The following is a 23,272-nucleotide window of genomic DNA, read 5'->3' as shown; positions in this document are numbered from 1 at the left end:
GTAGCTTAAATAGAGGGAGATGAATGGGGATCAGCTGTGGATTAATTAAGCCCGGTATGTGGGTAATTAGAACTCAGGTGAATCGGATCTCCGGTGGCCGGTCGAGGAGGCGCCTTCGTGGGCGTTTGTGACAGAGCCCTTACCACTTTCCCAATTTCATCCCACCTCCTTTCTTCATGCACAGAGTCCACAATATTCTCCAAGTTTGTGCCCATTGTGGAGAAATCCTTGCCATTATCTCAAGTTCCTCTTGGATAAACACGGAGATGCTGCGCAACAAGGAAAGTCGTGCGTTGTCATAAAGAAAGTTGTGCCAACATATGGTCACAAATAAAACACGTGGATTCACAATTTAATCGATTACAGCAACATATAGTTCTTTTAATAGACTATCAAGTGACTTCTAAGAGAGTATCTTCAATATTAGTTTGCACAAACACATGAAATATCGTCACATGAACTGAACAAATCTGATGTCTCAGTGGAGCCTGTTGAATAAAAAAAACTATGTTTCTTACAATTATAAATACATTTCTAGGTGAACACAAAACACCCCGAACTGCCCAACACACAGCAGACTGAGGAGCAACGCAGCTCTTATGACGTCACAACTGCTTCAGACTCAGATTCTTCTTCGTTATAATGGACCCCCTTCATTTCCACATTTTAAAAATGAACTTGGAAAGTTTAGAATGTCCCTATTTACAATCTCAAGCTATTACACTTACATGAAAATGTGAAATGATGATTGTAGTATTTCTTTACCCCATTGAAACTTTTGTGTATGTGCGTTTTTCTTTTTTATTAATTTACTTAAGATCCTTTGTATGTTTTTGTGTTATTTGCTACACAATGCTAACACTCTGCAACTTGTCATGATGATTTGATTTTTGGAGTGTCTGCCTTGTTATCAGAGGGTTGACTTCTAAATTTGCCTTGTTTGTTTGCACATCAAAAAAACTTTGTTCATGTTTGTTAACTCATTAGTAGCATTACTGCCACCTACTGTATATACCTACACAAATGATGCTCTGAAAACCTGACACTACTACATATAACAACACATGTGCCAGTCTCTAAAACACCAGAACAATCACAAATCCAATTTCAATGCTAATCCTTGATTTACAAGTTTAATTAAAACCTGTGTGTCCCAATTTTATCTAGTTAATAAAACATCATCTCTGCTTTTCTATTCCCTACATTGTGCAGTTTCCTCACCACTCAAGTTGCTTCTGTTCCATCTTTCCTGCCATTTATTTATTAACTTTTTCTTTATTATAGATTTTGTCTCATTTACAACCAGTGACATAGCCGAGGTGGGCTTAGACCCACCTAAATTAGACCTAGGCCCACCAAGAATATTAGAGATTATTCTCGGACTTCAAATCTATATTTATAAAACAGTTTTAAAATGCATAAATTCTGATTTCTGAAAGTGTGAAAGAACTGTTTGATTTGTGCCACTTCTCCGTTAAGGAACATTTGGTATAAAAAAAACAACAACAAAAAAACAACACTGAGGAAACCTTAGCCCATCCATTTTTATTGAGGCCCTCCCAAAAATAATTTCCTGGCTATGCCCTTGTTTGCAACCATAGGCACCTGAACATCAATTTCCCTCTCCTGTAATGCTTTTTAAGCTAATCTATCAGTAACCTCAATCCTAATACCCCAACATGTGCAGCAGGGGCACGTTGACTGGCCACCCCAAATTCTAAACTGCGATTGGTAATTTCCCAAGTCGGAGGCAGGCCTTCAATAAAACTAGGTAGAACCTTATATAAATAACCATCAATTATTTATATATTTTTAGTTGATTATATTAGTATAAAATTAAAAGCCACAAGATATGTGTTTTTATGGTTTTACCCCTTTTTTTTATTTAATCTATCAAGACTTTTATTATTAAGTACCCCTGAAGAACGTGAGAGAGAATGGAAGAGGAGAGAGCAATTAGCACACCACATACAGTAAAAGGTGCAGTATGTAACAATTTGTACTGTAATGTAATATTCAAATTTTTTTTTTTTTTTTGCGAATGTGTGAACCGCTTGTAATGCAATTGTAAAGGAGTGCAATGGGAAGGAGGAGGCAAGAACCAATATAAATAATATTCTATTCGTTTCTGGGAGATGGCAGGGCTCTCCTCCGCCCCTGGCAGGGGCTCCATCGCTCCAGGCAGTCGGGGAGTCCAGTCCCCACTCCGCGTTCACCGCATCCGGGCGTTCGTCTACTCCCTTCCCCGGTGGATGGCAGTGGCGGTCCCCTGGGTGGACGGCAGTGTCGAGGACTCCGCGACGGGCATCCCTCCTCCTTCCCGGGCTTCGGCACCAGTGTAAAGGAGTTCAATGGGAAGGAGGAGGCAAGAACCGGCTTGGCAATATAAATAATATTTTAATGAATAACTTAAACCAAAAGACAAACACACACACACATGACGGACATGTCCGTAAACTATCTCTTTCTCCTCGCACCACCGTCTGCCATCGGCCTTTATCCCTCTTGGAGGCTTAATTACCTTGATACAGGACCGGGTGTGTATAATCACGACCCGGCCCCACCCTCCGCCCTGACACAGCAACTTAAAAATTTAGCCCTTCCCGGACTTTCTAGGTTGCTTATTAAAAATCCAAAGGATGTTAAGTTTATGCACGCTCCAGAGAGCCTTACCTCAGACAGTTGCTTCTCTTCCGCTATAAAACAGCCCCATCAGACAGAACCCCAACCTGAAAAGGTGACAGGACCATGACAATTAAAGACAATCCAGATATTCTGGAAAAGAGAAACCCCTCTAGAGATACAGTAGATGTGATGTTCACAATGTTTGAAATGAAGAGAGCCCTTGGGGCCATAATACAATCATCACCAGGATTGGATGATATATGCTATGTAATGATTAAGCATCTGTCAGACTTTTCAATCAGCATAGTGTTTTTTTAATAAAGTATGGGAAAAAGGGAAAATTCCTGCATCCTTGAAGCATGGAGTAATAATACCAACTGAAAAGCCAGGAAAGGATAAATCAAATCCCAGTAGATACAGTCCAATTGCACTGACATCTAAAATAAGTAACCTGATGTAACGGATGGTAATGTGTAGACTAAATTATGTTTTGGAAAGTAGAAAAATGATCTCTGCATATCAAAGTGGCTTTAGAAGAGGTCGAAACACAATGGATGCTGTTTTGTGTCTGGAGTCAGATATTAGAAAAGAACAAGTAAATAAAGAGGTGGCGATAGGAGTGTTTTTGATATAGAAAAGGCGTATGATATGTTATGGAATGAGGGGCTCCTAATTAAACTCCATTCTATGGACAAAAAAGGTACAATGGATAACTGGATCATGGACTTCCTTTATAATAGAAAAATACATGTAAGAGTGGGATCCTCATACTCCAAAACATATAACATAGATAATGGTACTCCGCAGGGTAGTGTCTGCAGTCCTATATTTTTTTATATAATGATTAATTATATTTTTGGACAAGTTAACACATACATTGGCAAATCACTGGATGCAGATGATGGGGCTATATGGAAATGTGGTTGTAGCAACCATCAGTAAGTGCCATTAGTAAGAATAAAGATGTCCGTTTAAACACTGGAACAAGTACAGATAATCAGATATTTGGGGGTGTGGATGGATACAAGGTTGATATTTGGAGTACACATTCAAAAGTTAATAACCAAATGTAAAAAGTTATAAATGTATTAAGATGTCTGGCATGTTTGGATTGGGGAGCTAGTCGTCAGTCTCTTTATATACTGCGTGCAGTGATCCTACTGTGGATAATGCATCCTTGTATTATGAGAGTATAGCATATGGGTCTGCATCAATTACTTTACTTAAGAAAGTGGAATTAATAAAAGCACATGCAATGAAAATATGTTGTGGTGCTTTTAGAACATCTCCAGTCCCGGCAAATCAAGTGGAAATGGGCGAAATACCGATGGACATCTGAAGACATAAATGACTATGGTCTATTGGGTATAAGTTAGAGGTCATGTAGAGAATAATCCTGTGAAAAAAATATTAGAGGATTCCTGGGAACATGGAAACAACAAAGTCACAAGTTTTGGTTGGACTGCTGGTAGAAAGGCTCAGGAAATGGGTCTAAGTATGGAGATTAGCCCCACCATTGTTTGGTCTGCAACACCTCCATGGTTGTTTCCAATGCCAAATGTAGATCTGCAGCTACAGGAGATACTCAATAATAAACCATGTGAGATTTCACAAGGAGGTTGTGGTTAGACAATATATAAACCAGAAATATGTTTTTTGTATTAAAGATTTATACAGATGGTTCAAATGACCCTATTTCTGGTCATACAGCATCAGCAATATCCATCCCACATTTTTAAATATATGTAAAAATATATGTAAAGAAAAGGACAACAGACCATATATAACAGTTTTTACCACCGAATTATTGGCAATTATGTTAGCACTGCAGTGGGTGGAGGAAGACCAACCAATGAATGCTCTAGTATGCGCTGACTCATATTCAGCATTCTGGCGAGGGGGAAACCATCATCCAGAGATTATATCAAGTGTTTTTGTCTTGTTTTTCATTTAAAAATGTCTAAAAATCCTTTAAACAAGATTCATTTCCCTGACAAGCAACATATAAGTTATTTTGACTTGCTTTAAGAGAATGTATCTTAAATATAAGTGTATTTTGTATATACGTGTATTTTTTTCACTTGGTTATACTTCTGCGAGTGCAGTAAAGACTAAATATACTTATATTCAAGATACAATATCTAAAAGCAAGTCTAAATATCTTTTATGTTGCTTCTCAGATGAATGCATCTTTTTTAAAGGATTTTTAAATATTGTATTTTTAATATTATATTCAACATTATAGCTGCTAAAGTAAATGTACATTGTTTTAAAGTCTTAGATATTTTTATTGGAAAAAAGCCAAAACAAAAACAAATCAGAAACATATTTTGTTGTAGTGTATAATGGGGCGAAGACCACCCTCTTTCACCTTTCTGTTCACTTCAATCCATCTTTAACTAACAAAAAAAACCTCTCTTTTATTAATAAAGCTATGTATTGCCCATTTTCTTCACGATAAGAAATGCAAAGTGACAAATATTACGATACAACAAGACTCAAGCCATCACGTTATAATCTAGCTGCAGCAAGTGTGCGTGCTCGAGGCATGAGCGTCCCCGTGCCAGAGTGAGCCACAGCCGGGTGCAGTTTCAATCTCTCCCCCTTAGATAGGGACATTCGAGCAACTATTAGAAGAGGCGCTGACGACCGCACAGAGAAATCCCAGTTTCAGTGTTTGTAGTTAATTAGATGACCTGCTTCCATATTATTTGAACTTTAATAACGCTATAACACATTAATATAACTGCATTTAAAATGTAACGTCGGGGTATTTCTTTTAAAGACGCTCGACACGCACGTTTGCTTCAGCAGAGTTGCAGCTCCAGCTCCACTTATTCCACAACGAGAGTGCTTCTTCTGTATTTATTTATCAACTGAAGCTGTTTGGAAAGTTTAGAGTGCATCTGGACTGTGATCTGTGTAATTCTTCCTCTCATCAGTCAAGCGTGAACTGCAGTGCTGCTCTCATTAGAGTTTAATGTGATCTCATGTTACATTAAATTACATCAAACGACTACTCGACAATGGAAAGATTTGTCGACAATTTTATATTGCCGACGTTGTCGATTACGTCGACTAATAGTTTCAGCCTTACTATATTCAAAGACAGATTTGTGTTGGCAGAGGCAGTTATAGGACAAAGAGAGAAGAATCAATAATCACTGTCTCTATATTGGGCACTCTGGTCTGAACTGTTCACTGTCTATAATAGGAAAGCATGTATCTGGAAACTGTATACAATGCGATCAGCTGGAAGCTGCACATGCGCTTCTCTCCTGTAAAGCATGATGAGGAAAGTATCAAGCTCATACACAAATTAAGAAACAAGGGTATTAACATATCTCTACAGAGTTTTTTTGTTGTTGCAATATTCATCTGGCCAGTATATAGTATTTGTATGCATTGTTGGCATATCTAAAGGAACCTGGTTTATATAACAGAATTTAGTCTTCTTTTTTTATCCTATTCACGATGTTCCACCCTTCAGTACAGTTGGTGGCGGTAATGCGCCATTAGCTGGTTTGCCAACCGCCAAAAAAAGACAAAGAAGAAGTAAAATCAGAAGGACCTTCTTCCTGTTTTGAAACGGGCAGCTTGATACTCATCGTGATGATAACAATGATGATGATGATGATGGTGGTGATGAGGATGTTGTGAACGCGCGTTCATTGATCTGTACAGGTCGTCCTGTTGAAGGCATGGCTGTGAGCTCAGGCTGTAATACTGTGCTGATGTCGGTGCGGGTGTCGGTTCGGCCGCTCTCAGTGGGCTCAGACTCTCTGCGGCTGCAGCTCAGTATGAACCCGAACCGAGCGGGACTCTTCACACTCACGCTCAGACACACCGACCGTGGAGGACGCAGCGTGGTACACACACACACACACACACACACACACACACACACACACACACACACACACACACACACACACGTTGGTGCAGCTATCATTATGAGGACTCTCCATACTATATATTCTATCCCCTAAACCTAACCCTAACTTTCTGCATTTTTACATTTGCAATAAAACATCGTTTAGTATGTTTTTTTTTAAGCGAATTAAATTATGGGGACACTAGAAATGTCTTCATAAACCACATTTACAGCATAATAACCTTGTAATTACCAGATTGTTACCTCAAAAATGTCTTCGTAAACCACTTAAACCTGCACTCACACACACACACAAACACTGCCTTCACCAGCAATATCAATGTCTGTCATCTGCTAGTCAATTTGTCAGTGTCATTCAATCTGTCGTTAACTAGATCTGTCTGTATCATTTAAAAACATTGTTTAACCATCAGATACCCTTATGCATTTTTTATGTATTTCCTTTTTCAAGAAGTCTCTTTAACAAGCTAAAGGAGGCAGAAATTTGGATAATAGTCTTCTTACATTCTCTAGGGTTTCGTTAGGTTATGTTAGGAATATTACCGATATTCCATTACTGAGAAAAGACCAATTTAAAGTTGTTTGTTGCATTTCATAATGTATTTTTGACATGTTGGGAACTAAGATAAATATTACAGGACAAAATCTTACCTGGAGTATTGTAAATTTGATCCGAAACAGTTAGCATTGGTCAAATGCTGAGAGATAAAAATTTAGATTTTCTTTGTGCCCCGCAACAAATTTTCTGACGCCCCTGGAACAACGGCGAAACACGATCATGGGGTCCACCCCAAGCAAAATTATCAAGGAGGAGCACCCCCCATAAAGAGATAAACAGTTGCCCACCATAAAGAAAATAAAATGCCCTGGTGTTTTTCATCGTGCTGGTGCAAAAACCTCAGGACTGCAGTGTATCAACTACACAACCATTCGTCCGCGACTGAGTTCATGTGTACACTGGTATTAAGATACAATTTGGGTGATCCAATCGCAAATGTACAAGCGAGATATCACCGTAACACTTGGGTGTCTCTTTTAACCATATGTGTGAGTATGAGAGTGTCTCTGAGGACATGCATCAATCATTACATCTGTAACATCTTACCGTGTTGGCACACTGAAACTGCAATATGATAGATTGTGGGGTTAGGAGTAACCTAGCTAATGGTGAGATGATGTACAGCTGTCTTCCTGCTAGAACTACACCGCACTTACATTTCTATCAGGATGACACGCAGGCTTGAGTAAAAATTTAAGATGACATTTATTTGATGAATATAAAAAAACTGAAATGTAATGTCTCTCTTTGGCGTAAGCCCCGTCTGGTATACCGAAACAGTTGTACTCGAAATATGAATAATGTAGTGAAGAGACATATGTTAATGGCGATGTTGTTGAAAACAACATTGGATTATGCACCCTCCGAAGGGCTGACATTGTTTGATGGTTATCTTTGCCCGAAAGATGAACAACGTAGCGTAAAGCCATACAATAATGTTGACAATGTGTGCAATACCCTTTGTTGAAAGATCCTATGAGGTTCGAGCCCTCAAACAAGGGTGGCCGATGTTTGATGGTTATTTTTGCCAAAAGGTGAACACCATGCATAAAGCCATACAATAATGGCAACGTTGTGGTGCAATGCCCTTTGTTGAAAGATATCCCATGTTGATAATGAGCCTTCAGACGAGTTAGGCTTGTTCAGTACCTATGCAAAGGAAAACCATGCTTGGGATTGTGGAAGCCCTGTTGTGGAGGGTGGATATGGTTATGCAATGGCCTTGCAGCACAATAGATGTGCTTGAATTTGATAAAAGTGTGGGAAAAGATGTGGATGAGCAGTGAGAGCCCACGACCACCACCAGATTAGTATGAAAACGTATTTCTTATTTGCACCAATTCTGAATGAGTGCCCGAGACTAGGGGAAGGGATCAATATTTAAGGAGTCAGGTGCGGATTGTGAACTAGTTTGCAGATATATGCAGTGGAAGTGTCGAGGCAGGAGGAGCTGGGAATTATAGATATCATTGTCAATATGCAATGTCAAATGTCTCAGGGGCTAAGGAGCCTGGAGGAGGACCTGCCTTTGATGATCATGACGGCAGTGGTGGTGTCGCAAATAACAACGATACATTTGCATGCCCAGGGGGGACCCATAATACGCTGGTGATGACGATGGGGTGAATTTCAAAGATGCGGATGAAGGGCAGCTGGAGCGAGTGAAAAACTGGTCTGGCCATTTCCCAGCGAATCATGTTCCAATACAGTAGCATCAAGACCTTCAGTTAAAAAGGACATACCGTCTGAGGTTTTGGGGTTTGGTTGTGGAAAGGGAAATTCAGTTCCGGTGATTAGCAACGGGGAACAAATATGAGGTCCAATCAGGAAATGTGTACTAATGATTTAACAGAGAGGCAGGGAAGCTTGCATCTGGAGGAAATAGAGCATGATGCCGGAAACTGAGAAACGTAGAAGGGCTATGGCATTTCCACTAGAGAGGGTATGCCCAGTTTGTGAAGTTTTTATTTCTTTATTTTTAAATGTCTAGGCAGAGCTGAGAGTGGCACGGGAATTGAGGAGCAGAGAATAGGAGCGGGTGCATATGGTTGGGAGCTTAAAATATTGAAATGATCTGGCACAAGCTTTCAGACTTTAATTTAAATGTGTAGACTACAACTACAGTCATTTGTGAGCTGCACAGTGAAGGACAATTCATGATGGCAAAATGAGCAGTGGGGTGAATGGTTATGACTTTTGGAAGCGTCTTGATGTTTGTTTTGGAGAGGAGGTGCCGTGCCCAGCCTTGAATGTGTTTGAAGTATGTAGATGCGAAAGATGTGATGATCGAATCTTAAGCTCCGGATTAAGCCCGTAAAACCAGCAACAGCAACCAGATGCATGGTCCATGACATGTAAAGCTTCGGTGGACTGAATATTCGGTATCTGTTTGCAAGATTGTTAATATGGCACGGTTTAATCCAAGAGTGAACGAATCTTACTTATCTGCTGCTAAATGTAAGCTGCCCTGATATAAATATATACTGTATATTTATATATACACACAGTATATAATTTATGAATATAGACTTTGGACCCCAAGCAATGTTGCTTGGTCCAATCAGGCCTGCGACCCAAAATGAGTTTGACACCCCTGATTTAGACACTTTATGGTTGAAACTACATTGGGGTGAACGGACTTCATACATCCACTAAAAATCACCTTTGCACCAGTTGCTTAAAAGTCATTGCAAATATTGCTCAAATTTCATTCTGAATTATTATTATAATTTTTTTTTTTCATGTGTAGATACCACTTGTTTTGATATTTTGTTCTCTGATGCAATAGCACTGTAACAGTGGCTTAATTATCTAAAGTGTCTAAATACTGGTTGCAGTTGAGATCTAATGAGCCTTTCTCTCTCAGTCTCTAGCAGAGTTTGATCTGCGATCAATGAAGTATGAGGTCACATCGGCTCGAAGTCACGAACTTCATCTCACCAAGCCACCTCATGACTGTCTGACGTTTACCTTTCGCAGTGAGCAGGAGGCCCAGGAGTGGGCAACTGTTATGATGTCATCGCTCAGAGAGGCACAGAGAGGTCAGAAGTCACTGCTACATTAATATCTACACAATAACAGTCAATCCTTTGGATTCAATTGAATCATTCGCAGTGCTTTATGGAATTAGTAATTCATCCCATTGTAAAATGACAATTTTATGCTGTAATTCATCTCAAAATTCGCAGTTTTGGTTCCAAGTTTTTTATTTATTTGAAATCTCTATGAAGAAAATGAAAGGGAATGGAAAACCATTTTTGAACCAAGACCACAGACCTACAGAAAATAACAAACCTAACATCCCAGATGGCCTTTCAGCGTGTTCAAGCCATCTACTTTTTAAAACTACAGTGTGTAACTCAACTTTTTTATTCACTTTTGTTTCTCAACAGTTGCCAACATTTCACATACGTCAAATGATGAACTACAGTATATGAAGTGTGAAGAGAAAGATTCTGTCGCTCTTAACAAAATGTCGCTCTTAACAAAAGGTATGTGATGTTTTTCATGATCATTTATTTCGCTGCAACAATCTTATAGTCACAGAATAAATTGTACACATTGGCATAACTACAGGATGTGCTGCCACACTGTGGCCTGGGTGAGAGGGGGGCCTGTGACGGCTGCCTGAAAGGGAATGAATGAAGCGGCCAAGGCCCCGACGGGTGCAGAAAGAGGGTGCAACCTCATTTAAAAGTGGACTAGGATTTTATTTATTGACATTTGATTATGCGATTATCTGATTTAGGAAGAATAGATCACATTTATATAGTTTGTGTTTGGGCTGCACAATTAATCGAAAAACTAATCGCGATTACTATTACGGTTGCCGCGATTATGTAATCGTGAAAACTGCCGATTACAGCGTTCAATTTAAGTCTGCTCCTGTTGCGTCAATGGTTTCTATTTACAATGTGTTTTTGTAACGGTTCAGTATTCTAACCAATCACTAACATGTCTGTTGAGCAATGAAACGGCAATGGCCAATCAGAGCCGCTTAGTTTAGTCCTCCGTCCTATCTGTAATGACAATTACAGCTTTGTTTTTATTGAGAGCATTCGCGAGAGTGCAGAACATTGTGTGGAGCGTCATGAGCTTGCGTCGAAATGCAGACCTCAAACAGTGTAAACCTGCAGTGAGTGACAGCAGCCATGGGAGAGTTTGTTGCATTGCTCTATTTCTGTGTACAATTTATTAATGTAATAACAGATTTGTTTTGTCATGTTAATAAGTGGTCCAATGTGAAATTTATTTGTACAAAATAGCAATTAAGTAATTCAGCTTAACTGTTCTAAGTGTGTTTTGGAGGTGTAGCCAACATAAAGTATATTGCATGAATAACATATGTCAGGAATCACCGTCGTTTTTATCACGTCTGCTCTAATAAGACTCATTTGCCACGCAGCTGATATTGGTAGATTAGAAATGTTCCCGAATTGCAAAAACTCTGATAGCAAATTAATGTTTTTAAATTCCAAAGTGCAACCACTGATGCCAAAAATGATCTAACGATGATTTACATGAACAAGATCACCACTGAAGATCTAACGGGATGAATGGTCCCCTGTCTAGCCACCAAAGGGCTTACTGAACGCAGTAACTTGGTCGATTTAAATCGGCTGTTAATAAATTTGAATATTGAATATGCCATATTATTTACTGTACGTGAACAGTAAATTATTATACTATTATTATTATTAGTATTATTTACTGTACGTGTTACTTTAAGCAGTAATTTAACAATAATTATATCTATTCTATACCATAGATATCCATTTAAAATGAAACATTTTACAATATAAAATACAATACGATACAATACAATATAATATAATGCTTAAAAGATGCTTCAAAGAAAGTGGAGTGCAGCTCATATCCACCATTGAAATCTGCTACTCTGAAGATCCACACAGTTGCTTTGTGACGTCACAGTAATTTAATATTTGAATCGACATTAATAATCGCGATTACAATATCAAGGGCAATAATCGACAATTAGGATTTTTGCTATAATCGTGCAGCCCTAGTTTGTGTGGTGGTTCACAACGCAACTGTAATACAGCTATTGTGCCAGAAGACAAGCCCAGTTACTCCCAATTCATTTAGTAAGCATTGTGTTATTGTGCTTCTCCCGCGTCTGCTGTAGAGGAGTTGTGTATAGAGCTTTCTCGAGCAATAGAGGCAGGAGACACTCATGCAGCGGTTCGGTACACCACAGATCTGGCTCAGCAGCAGACAGCACTGAGTATTCAACCAGCTATAAAGGACACTGAGGACAAAGAGATAAGGTTTGTGTGCTCTCTTCATGTAATTTGATGTGGTGACATGTTGTATGTCATCTTTAACTATTTTAAACTGTTTAAATAAATCTTATTATTTTATTATTATGTATGTCAACCAATTACAGCACCAAAATTAGAAACGTTCTCATATACAAACACTACCAGTCAAAGTTTGAACACACCTACTATTCTTTACTATAACCGATTCTCACATTTCAGAATAATAGTAAAGTCAAAACTATTAAATACCATAACTTGAAATATGGGAGTCATGAATCCACTGCAAATGTGAAACAAATCAAATTTTATATTTTAGGTTAGATATACAGTTGAATTCAGAATTTTACATACACTTAGGTTGAAGTCATTAAAAAAAAATTTAACCTTTAAAATTTAAAATATTAAAGAAAATTATTAAGGAAGTAAAGAGAGCGTATTGGAGATAATTTTGTGATAAAATTGGTAAAAGTACACAGAACAACAATTAACCTTCAAGAAGCTTTTAAATCCAGTAAGAGGGGATAGTCTATTAATACAATTTCTGAATAGTTAATTGAAAGAATATAGCTAGGCCTCTCTGTGGGCAGCGTCATTGGAAGCACGAGTCCTGAAATGTCTGGGGAGAGAAGGAAAAGACTCTCTGATCCATAACCCACAGTAGATGGCTTTATTTTAGAATGCGAGCCGCCAATAAAAAAGTAGTATGTAAATTTCTGACCCACCCTGGAATTGTGATATAGTCAATTAAAAGTGAAGCAATCTCTCTGTAAACAATTGTTGGAAAAATTACTTGTGTCATGCACAAAGTAGATGTCCTAAACGACTTGCCAAAACTATAGTTTGCTGATATGAAATCTGCGGAGTGGTTAAAAATGTAGTTTTAATGACTTCAACCCAAGTGTGTGTAAACTTATGACTTCAACTGTAGCTTTAAATCTGTAGTATGACTTTTGGTCTTGGTTTAGGGAGTTGGGAAAAACCCTGAACCGTGTCTGTAGAATAACCGTATGTTGGCTTTGTCAAGCCAAAATAATTACACAATAATAAAGTTTCTTTATATTTTAGCCTGTTTTGTAATGTACATAATACAACACTGCAATAATACCATGTACCATAAATACCATAAAAGTTATAAGCAAATATCAAAACCAAATCTCTTACTGGAACATGCCTAGTCAAGTGTTTTGCTGTATAGTTAAATTTTAACCAAAAGTCTTGACATTAAAAAAAGAAGTTCACAACATGTCATGGTCAAGACCCTCTATGCTGATTTACTTCCTCTTGCTTGTATTTTCAGCTTAGCAGTGGTAGTAGAGGACTCGTCATCCTCCTGTTGCGTCACAGTTAAAATCCTCCCTCATATGACTATTGCTTCTCTTAAGCAGCAGGTAGGAAAGAACACATCTTGACATAGTGAAGTAAAAATCTCTGCTGGGTTGGTGTCTTTCTGATTTGTTGAATTTTGAATTGAAAATCCCATGAAATTAATTATTAGCCCATTTTCTCTTTCCTGTGTTGACATATTTCCTATTAAAACAGGAAGTTGTGGTGGGACATATCGAGGGGCTCATCCCTTTGTTTTTAATAAAACCAATAGGCTTTACACCACAGCCATGAACCATGATTTTTTAATTGCTACTTGACATATTGTTGACTTATTCAAGAGAGAGTTTGATTGAAAAATAAATCTGTTTAATGCAGGTGAGTAATCAATATTTTTGGCCCATTTTCTCAGAAGTGAGATTTGTCAACTTTTATGAATGTTCTAGCATATACCTTAAAGCTAATAGACTTAAAGCCACAACTCTAATGTTGGTTTCAAATCTTTTTCTCTCTCCGTGTCTCTTGCAGATGTTTCTTGAGTATGGTTTTCACCCCAGGGTGCAGCGATGGGTGATCAGTCAGTGTCTGTGCACTGATAGCCGTTCTTTAGCGTCGTACGGAGTCTGCAGGGATGGTGACACAGTATTTCTCTACCTCCTGTCTGCCCGTCATGCCTGCCTCAGTCACCAGCTGTGTCAGCAGGACCAGAAGAACGCCTTCCTGACGCCCGCACCGCCACCAGCCCTCATAACGGCCCCCACACCATCCAGCAGCGTCCCCGTCAGCCATGACTGGAGAGGCTACAGCACGCTACCTCCCCGATTTAGCCACAGTAGCACAGGTGAGCTCGGGTCTCTCAACCTGACAAAAATTTGCCAGTTAGTTTGTGTATTTCTTCTACTCCAACAAAAAACCTTTTACCTAGACTGAATGTTGGTCTGGAACATTGCAGTTCCCAATTATTTTTGCTCGCATTTGCCTCTTAGCTAGAGTCAAGTCAGATCATATTCTTTTTAACAGTTATTTCTTACATGATCTGTTCATTCTTGTCCATTGTTGTCTTTTGTACTGCTCTAGGTCATGGTGTGTTGTGTTCAATATATGAGCAATCAAAACTAGTACTGATTTAAGTTTGTAAGCAATTAAGTTTAGTAAACCATGCTGTGTCTTTTGGTACCAATTACCTACCTCATGTTTTGTTTCCGATTGGTTGAACAGGTGGTAGTGGGTGTGGCACAGAGAAAACTAGCGACATAATTAACTTTGAGAGATTGCAACTTGGAGGGTCCAAACTGAAAACAAGTAACATGCAGGTAATGGTGACATTTCACTTGCGATATATGCACATTTACAGTTTCTTGAAACCAGCTCATAGTTTCTGATTTCTCGTGAAACAGGTCATTTATTTACAGTACTGATTTTAGATTTTTTTTAGAAATGCACCCTCACAGTGTAGCAAAGAGTAGTGTGTCAGTGTAGCATAGAAAATTAGTTTCATGTCAGTGTTCCTGCATATTATAAAACAAATAAAATGCTTCTAGAAACTGGAACAATTCCAACGCAGTGTAACAAGACATAGTCCTACAAAAATGTATTCCCATAATTTGATGTGCACCTTGGCTACCAAGTCTTATGTGTGTCTTATATATGTTACTAATAATTGAAAACAAATTGTTAGAGCCAAAGTGCAATATTTAGGGTTCCAACGGTCATGGAAAACCTGGAAGTATATTTTAAAATGGTGTTTTTCAGTCTTGGAAAAGTCATTGAAATTTCTATTGTGAATAATATATACATTTATATACATACAATAATATATACATATAGTTTTGCTCTGCTCTAAAATATTTAATCACCTAGATATTTCTGTTGTGTAGAGTAAAACTACAAAAGTAAAACTTGTGAGCAAATCGTTCTTTTGAGTCGGTTCTTTTTAAGTAAAGGGGTAGTTCACCCAAAAATGAATATTCAGTCATTGTTTACTCACCCCTTTTATTTTTATTACCCTATAAGGCTTTTTTCTTTTTCTTAACACAAAGGGAGACATTTTTTAAATATGTTGTGCTCATTGAAGTCATACAATGGCAGTTTATGGTGACTATCTCTTCAAGCTTCAAAATAATGCAAAATAATGCAGCCCCCTTGCGGCAAAGGACGTTCAAGCGAAAACTCATTTTTTTAAAATATAAAAACAGGTCCTCCACAGCCACGATGACAAAAGAGCACAACATTGCTGCACAAAAACCAGAGAACAGACCTTACTAAACGTGTCTGAAGAGCTTGTAGTTGAAGAATGGATGCATTTCTATGCCCAGCCTTATTTTTTGAACAGAGTACTCTGAAATCAAACAGAAATATAGAGGTTACAGGCAGACACAGTCACATTATGTCCTAACATGATGGTAAACGACATGCGATAAAAGGTATAATTTCGATGTTAATCAGAGTTTTTGTCCTAATCAGCAGTGATGAGCGACGGTACACTCTATCGCTTGTTTTCTATTTTCGGTATCATGCATGTGACTTTACCGCAGTGAACTTGCACCGGTCCAAACACTTTAAAAAAAATAAGGCTGTGTATAGAAATGCATCAATTCTTTGACTACAAACTCTTCAGACATGTTTAGTAAGTTGTGTTCTCTGGTTTGTGTGCAGCTGTGTTGTGTTCTGTTGTCGCTATTGCTGTGGTGGATCTGTTTTTTGATTAGCAAACGAGTTTTCGCTTGAACACTCCAAAGACTGGAGGGGGCTGAGTGAACTGTTGCTCTCGTGCCCTGTCAGACGCCCCTCCAATGCCTAGCTTGGCCTGGTTTCGCTCCCCCAGTCAATCCCCTTCCTGACACCCCCTGATAAGGAGCGTGTGGGTCAGCAGAAATAATTCCTCCCCACCCCTTTCCTCTTCTACATGCTACCTCACCACATATCGCAGTTGTTCCCTATTCTTACTTTCTCACTTCTGCTCACCCCACTTTTCAGCCTTCCTTCTTAACCATAGCCAAAAGCTCCCTTTTTCTGCCTCCTCTGCCATTTCTTTGAAAGACTTCTTCAATGCTGATCCAAAGATACCAACGTTCTTCAACAGATGCATTGATGTTCCAAGAAACCCTCAACACACCACCTCCACAGGGTAAGTGGCAGCCCTCTGTCCATTTTCCCTGCACAGTGGCCAGATCAGCATATTTTAGCATCTTCCTCTCATAGGCTGTCTCCTGTCCCTCTTCCCATGGGACTGTATTGATCATAACACTATGTCCGGCCTCAAGAGTTAATTGCAATCTCAGGAGGAAATTTTAGCTGCTGGCCAAGGTTCACCACCATTGACCAATCACTTCCATGTGCCAGGATTGACCTTTCATCCCTCCATGCCGTGCCTTGTGCAGTACCTCCCTTTTTAACAAATGTAATGTACTTCCTTTGAGGAGTATGATGGCCTTAGTTGGCATTTATTCAACGCAACTCAAGAATCTCTGTCAGCTTTCACAATACCTGATCATGCCACCACCTGTACTGTCCTTGTGCCAAGGCGGTCTTGCACCTAACCAACATGCGCTGCAGACTTGCTCTTGGGGCCTCGCAGAGGGGACAACTCTCTTCTTTACCATACCACAGAGACAAATTTCCAGGGTATGGAAGAGTTTCATAGGTGGATCTTATTAGAAAACGTAGCTCTTTTTTTGTGTGGAGGCCCCCATCCAAGGCCTGCTCTTCCTGATTGGGTTCTTCCAACAATCTTTTGCTGCTTCAGTCTTGAAACCACCGTTTACAACAACCTCTGCCTTCCAGGCCGAATTGTTCGGACCTGGGCTTGGCAAGCCCTCACTGACTGGTCTGTTGATTCTCTTAGTTCTTAGAACAGCCTGGTCTTCTCCTGCTTTTAACCCAGTGTGATGGACTTTAATGGCAGTTGTAAGGCATTTCTTCCAAACAATGCTACATCTAAAAGTCAACATGGCAAGCCCAGCCACTTCCTGATGTAACTGTTGACCTTGGTGTCCATCCTTGTCATTTCCACTGTAGTGATCTCACACATCTTTAGCGGCCACATCAGGCGATGATACAATGTAAATTGGTAACAGACCTTGTATTTGCCTGGGAGATGCCCTCTTCATGCTACAGGTCTTTCTTGTCTCTCTTGGCAGACTGGATCTGCTCCCATATTACTGACGCATGCCCCACACATCCAGGAAAACCTGGTACGCATGCCTTCTAGCATCTTGTGTCTATGTATTCATTTTTCAGGAGGTAATGAGACATCCTGCTTGCTACTACCACAAAGAAAATTTTTCCCTCCACATTCAGTAGAGCAATACTCCTACACTGGCTTATGTTGGTGGGTATAAAGATGGCCACTGCCCTTCACCATTCTAGGGGTATGCACTGCTTCTTACAGGCAACTCTAAGTAGTCTCCATAAAAGTTTAAAATCTGTTGGGCTCCGCTTATAAACCCATAAGTTAGGGACCGGGGCTGATGTTGCCCTGGCTTTTTCTACCACTTGCCTTACTCAACTTTTACTCAACTTGCATGGAGCTACATCAAATTCCACTACTGGCTCTGGGACATATGCTGGTGAGCCTAGCGGGCTGTCTTTATAGGGATCCCCTAGTTGTTCTTTCATGTGATCTTCTAGATCTTGCTTCGCCATTACCAGCTTTTCACTCTTCTCTTCGACGAGATTTCCGGCAATTCTTAATTAATTGAATTCTCTCATGCTCTCTTCTCCTTCTCAGAATTTTTCCTGCCCTTCTCAAAACTAACATTATAGCCCTTATGCCATCACACAATATCTTCAACCCCTTCTTCTCATGCTCATCTGCTCTTCTCCATGCCTTGTGAAGCTGCCTCCACTCTCTCACCAGCTGAAGTATTTCCTTATCTCCCCTACCCATCACCCTGGGACCACGCCCCTTCACTGACACTTCCCCAAATCTACGTACACATTCTTCATAAACAATGTCACTAAACATATTAAGCTTGGCCTCCACCCTTCCACTGAGTGCTTTCTCCAAAGTGGAGCAGAGGTCTAGGTCTAGCCTGCTAAATATAAGAATGTTAAATTACAGTTGAATGATAATTTATTGTATTTGTATTAATGTGCATAAAAATAATATTACCAAGCATTTTTATAGATTATTAAGTATTATTATATATGCATTTATTATGTTATTGCTGTGTAATGATACGTCACAAAGATGTCACATCCTGTATTAGTTTTTCAACAAGCAAGAGATGAAAAAAAGTTTTTGACCATTGTGGCATGTTGTTGTTATAAGTTGCTATTGTTTGAAAATGCAAATTAAAATATCAGTCAGAAAAATAATTTTGTGTTTTTAAAGGGATAGTTCACCCTAAAATAAAACGTTAGCTTATCATTAACTCACACTCATGCCATCCTAGATGTGTATGACTTTGTTCAGCAGGACACAAACCTAACCCTAACAGCTCTTTTGGTCCATGTAATGCAAGTGAATGGTGACCAAAAAGCATATAAAGGCAGCATAAAAGTAATCCATGTGCCTCCAGTGGTTTGATCCATGTCTTCAGAAGTGATATGATAGGTGTGAGTGAGAAACTGATCAATATTTAAGGCATTTACTATAAATCTCCAGTTTCACTTTTACATTCTTTGGGGATTTAATTGTGTTTTTTTTGGCAATTGGTCAGGGAAAATTAAAGGTAAAAAAGGACTTAAACATTGATCTGTTTTTCACCTACACCTATCATATAGCTTCTGTAGATTCTGTAGATAGGAATCATATGGGTTACTTTTATGCTGCCTTTATTTGCTTTTTAAACTTAACATTTCTGGCCACTTACAGAGCTGAAATATTCCTCTAAAACTCTTAATTTGGTTGAGTAAATGAGAGAATTGTAATTTTGGGGTGAACTACCCCTTTATATTTATTTACACCGATAAGCCACAACATTAAAACCACCTGCCTAATATTGTGGAGGTCCCCCTCGTGCCGGCAAAACAGCACCAACTCATGCCAAGAATAGAATTCTGAGATGATATACTTCTCAAACATCCAGCGAGCAGCAGATCTGCATATGGAAATGTCTTGTTGATGAGAGAGGTCAACAGAGAATGGCCAAACTGGATCAAACTGACGGTAACTGAGATAACCACTCTGTACAATTGTAGTGAGAAGAATATCATCTCTGCATGCTATTCTGAGATGGGGGTTGGAGCTGTTTTGGAGGCACGAGGGGAACCTACACAATATTAGGCAGGTGGTTTTAATGTTGTGGCTGATCGGTGTAATTATTAATTTATTCTTTGGATTACATTGAGCGCTGACACACAAATAGTTTAATTTTGTTGCTAGTAGTCAAGTTTAAAATTGTTCTTTGCATCTCTTTCTGTCTCTCTTTAGTCAGGATGGTCTTGTCCTTCCTGTACATTCATAAATAAGTCCACAAGACCAGGCTGTGAAATCTGCAGCACAGATCGACCCAATCTTCCCAATCACAGTAGCGTTCAACAGGTGACCGACTTCACCTCACAATAACACCCATTCGTATATGTTGGGAACTGATTGTGATCGAATATTTTTCTCTCTTTCAGGAAAAAGTACGAAGATCTGATCAGTGAAACTGGGTTGTAAATACACAAGTATTCAGACAAAAAACTCATTCATACAACATGTGACGTCTGTGGAGGTACAACCAAACTCCAGTTCTCATCCTTCATCCTGAAGTCCTTTACTTCTACGGTAGTTGGCTTTCAACTAATACTCAAACTCCCCCAGTGGTTATATAGTAGGGCTGCACAATGAATCAAATAAATCGTTGAGATGACAATTACAGCTTGGGCAGTTAGTAAGCATATCATTTTGGTCTACTCCAGTTACATCAATATGTTTTTTTGCAGGGGTTGAGCATTGTAACCAATCACAGACATGCGCATTGCTCTTTTTCTGTGTTTAATTTACTGTTTTTCATGATAATAAGAGGGCCGATGTGATTTACTGGTGTATATATAAAGTTTATTTACTAAAACAGTAAAGTTAGTCAGGAACATCATTCCTTCTGCTTGTTTTGGATGTGTAGCCTACATAATATTACATGCCCCACACTAAATATGTATTTGAATTTCCATCCATCCATCCATCTTCAACCGCTTATCTGAAGTCGGGTTGCGGGGGCAGCTGCTCCAGCAGGGGGCCCCAAACTTCCCTATCCCGAGCCACATTAACCAGCTCTGACTGGGGGACCCCGAGGCGTTCCCAGGCCAGTGTGGAGATGTAATCTCTCCACCTAGTCCTGGGTCTTCCCCGAGGCCTCCTCCCAGCTGGATGTGCCTGAAACACCTCCCTAGGGATGCGGCCAGGGGGCAACCTTACCAGATGCCCAAACCACCTCAACTGGCTCCTTTCGACGCAAAGGAGCAGCGGCTCTACTCCGAGCTCCTCACGGATGACTGAGCTCCTCACCTTATCTCTAAGGGAGAAGCCAGCCACCCTTCTGAGGATGCCCATTTCGGCTGCTTGTACTCGCGACCTAGTTCTTTCAGTCATGACCCAGCCTTCATGACCATAGGTGAGGGTAGGAACAAAAATTGACCGGTAGATCAAGAGCTTTGCCTTCCGGCTCAGCTCTCTTTTCGTGACAACGTTGCGATAGAGCGAGTGCAATACCTGCCCCGATTCTCCGGCCAACCTCCCGCTCCATTGTCCCCTCACTCGTGAACAAGACCCCGAGGTACTTGAACTCCTTCACTTGGGGCAATACCTCCTTCCCTACCTGGAGTACGCACTCCATCGGTTTCCTGCTGAGAACATTTACATTTAATGTTAATTACAATATGAAGGGAAATAATTGACAATTATTTATTTTTTTGTCATAATCACGCAGCCCTCCTATAAAGAAAAATGTGGGTAATCTAACTTGGTTTTCAAGGTATTGCCACAGTGCGGTTGTCAGTCTATAGTAACTTCATGCCAAAAAATGGAAGAAAATGGAAGTTCTTAGGATAAATTATAAGAAATAAGAAGTTTTGCTATTCATTCACAAACTCATTTGCTGTGCTGTCTTTGCTCACCCGTTTACAAATCTGAACTCACTACACAGTGAGCAAGTCGATGTCCCTTTCCATATCACATGGAACAAGACAAATATTCAAATACATTATTTCATTTATATGCACTTGGCTCTATTTTAGGGGCTTAAGCTTCAAATGTGGCAATTACTTCATATAATTACATTATATGACCAGGCCAGTAGTACATAGCAGCTCAATGAAACGCTCATAAATGCATGTGATGTCAATTTAAATCATTCCAATCTTACTGACTTGGAATTGTCATTGAAGCCTGTTCATGTTTGGAACAAACATACAACTACATGCAGACACAGGGTTATTCATTGCATTTATATTTTTATCAAGCTTATTTAACGAACTGTGTTGTTTTGGGTTTGATTGATTTAATTGTAATTGAATTGAATATGCGTTAATTGTAAATTATCATTGTTTTATTGTATTGTAAATGTTAATTTTTTCTTGCCAAAACATGTAACTGCATTTGACCATGACACTGCTGTGAATAAACATATAATGGATAGAAGTTAAAGAGTAATCTTTAGCCTCTTGAAATGTGAATGGTTTTAATGTTTAGTTATGGAATTTGTCCTCTCTTGAATTGCAAATTTACACATTTTACCTTCGTAGGTAATTACCTTTACCTATAGTAGTTAATAGATTGGTCTTTAACTTGCATGAAATGAAACTATTATATCAGCTCTGAGGTTTGAAGGCTTTATGGACACTGTTTTAGTTTCATGCAAGCTAAGTAGATTTAAATGGATAGTTCACCCAAAAATAAAAATTGCCATTATGTTTTTCCAAACCTGCATGACTTTTTCTGTGGAATACAAGAGGAACATTTTAATTAGTATCCCAGTCTATCTATACAAAACAATGGCATTTGATATTGACTCGATTAAAAAAAAAAGCATCCAAACATATAAAAGTAGACCATGCCAAAAATAGTCCATGGAGCTGCCATTAACTGCCTTTGTATTGAATAGATGGAATTATCTGAAGGTGTTTAACACTTTATAATAACATAGTATAATGTATTTCTATTGCATTAGTTTATAATTAATTGATAAATTACAAATGCTTGTTCCAACACTGGTAATTCATTAACAGGCCATATAGAAATATTATGTTATTTGTTTATATTCACTGCAGCTAAATATTTCTTGTTTAATAAATTCCTATATACTCCGTTTGATAAAGTTTTTTCATTTTAAAATCTGTATTCATGCAATTATCTAATCAGCCAATAGTGTGGCAGCAGTGCAGTGCATAAAATCATCCAGATACGGGTCAGGAGCTTCAGTTGATGTTCACATCAACCACCAGAATGGGGAAAAAATTAGATCACAGTGATTTGGACCGTGGCATGATTGCTGGTGCCAGATTGGCTGGTTTGAGTATTTCTGGGATTTTCACACACAACAGTCTCTACAATTTACTCCGATTGGTGCCAAAAACAAAAAACTCCAGTAATATGATAGGTGTGGGTATTATCAGTATTTAAGTCCTTTTTTCCTTAAATCTACACCTTTGACCAGCCCCGAC

General features: G+C 39.1%; 1 protein-coding gene across 1 annotated transcript; it reads left to right on the top strand.

The window, feature by feature from the left end:
* Positions 1 to 6,170: 6,170 nt before the first annotated feature.
* On the top strand, positions 6,171 to 22,796 carry sharpin (SHANK-associated RH domain interacting protein). The gene is made up of 9 exons (XM_052134850.1): positions 6,171 to 6,494; positions 9,946 to 10,120; positions 10,472 to 10,570; positions 12,226 to 12,367; positions 13,659 to 13,749; positions 14,213 to 14,525; positions 14,903 to 14,997; positions 20,061 to 20,171; positions 20,252 to 22,796. Exons 1-9 carry the CDS (start codon positions 6,327 to 6,329, stop codon positions 20,276 to 20,278), a joined length of 1,221 nt encoding a protein of 406 aa, XP_051990810.1. The 5' UTR covers positions 6,171 to 6,326; the 3' UTR covers positions 20,279 to 22,796.
* The last annotated feature ends 476 nt before the right edge of the window (positions 22,797 to 23,272 follow it).

Source organism: Xyrauchen texanus, chromosome 9, assembly GCF_025860055.1.
Source record: "Xyrauchen texanus isolate HMW12.3.18 chromosome 9, RBS_HiC_50CHRs, whole genome shotgun sequence".
Lineage (NCBI taxonomy): Eukaryota > Metazoa > Chordata > Actinopteri > Cypriniformes > Catostomidae > Xyrauchen > Xyrauchen texanus.
Note: the sequence above shows the minus strand (reverse complement) of the source record. Positions and strands in the feature narration are given on the sequence as shown.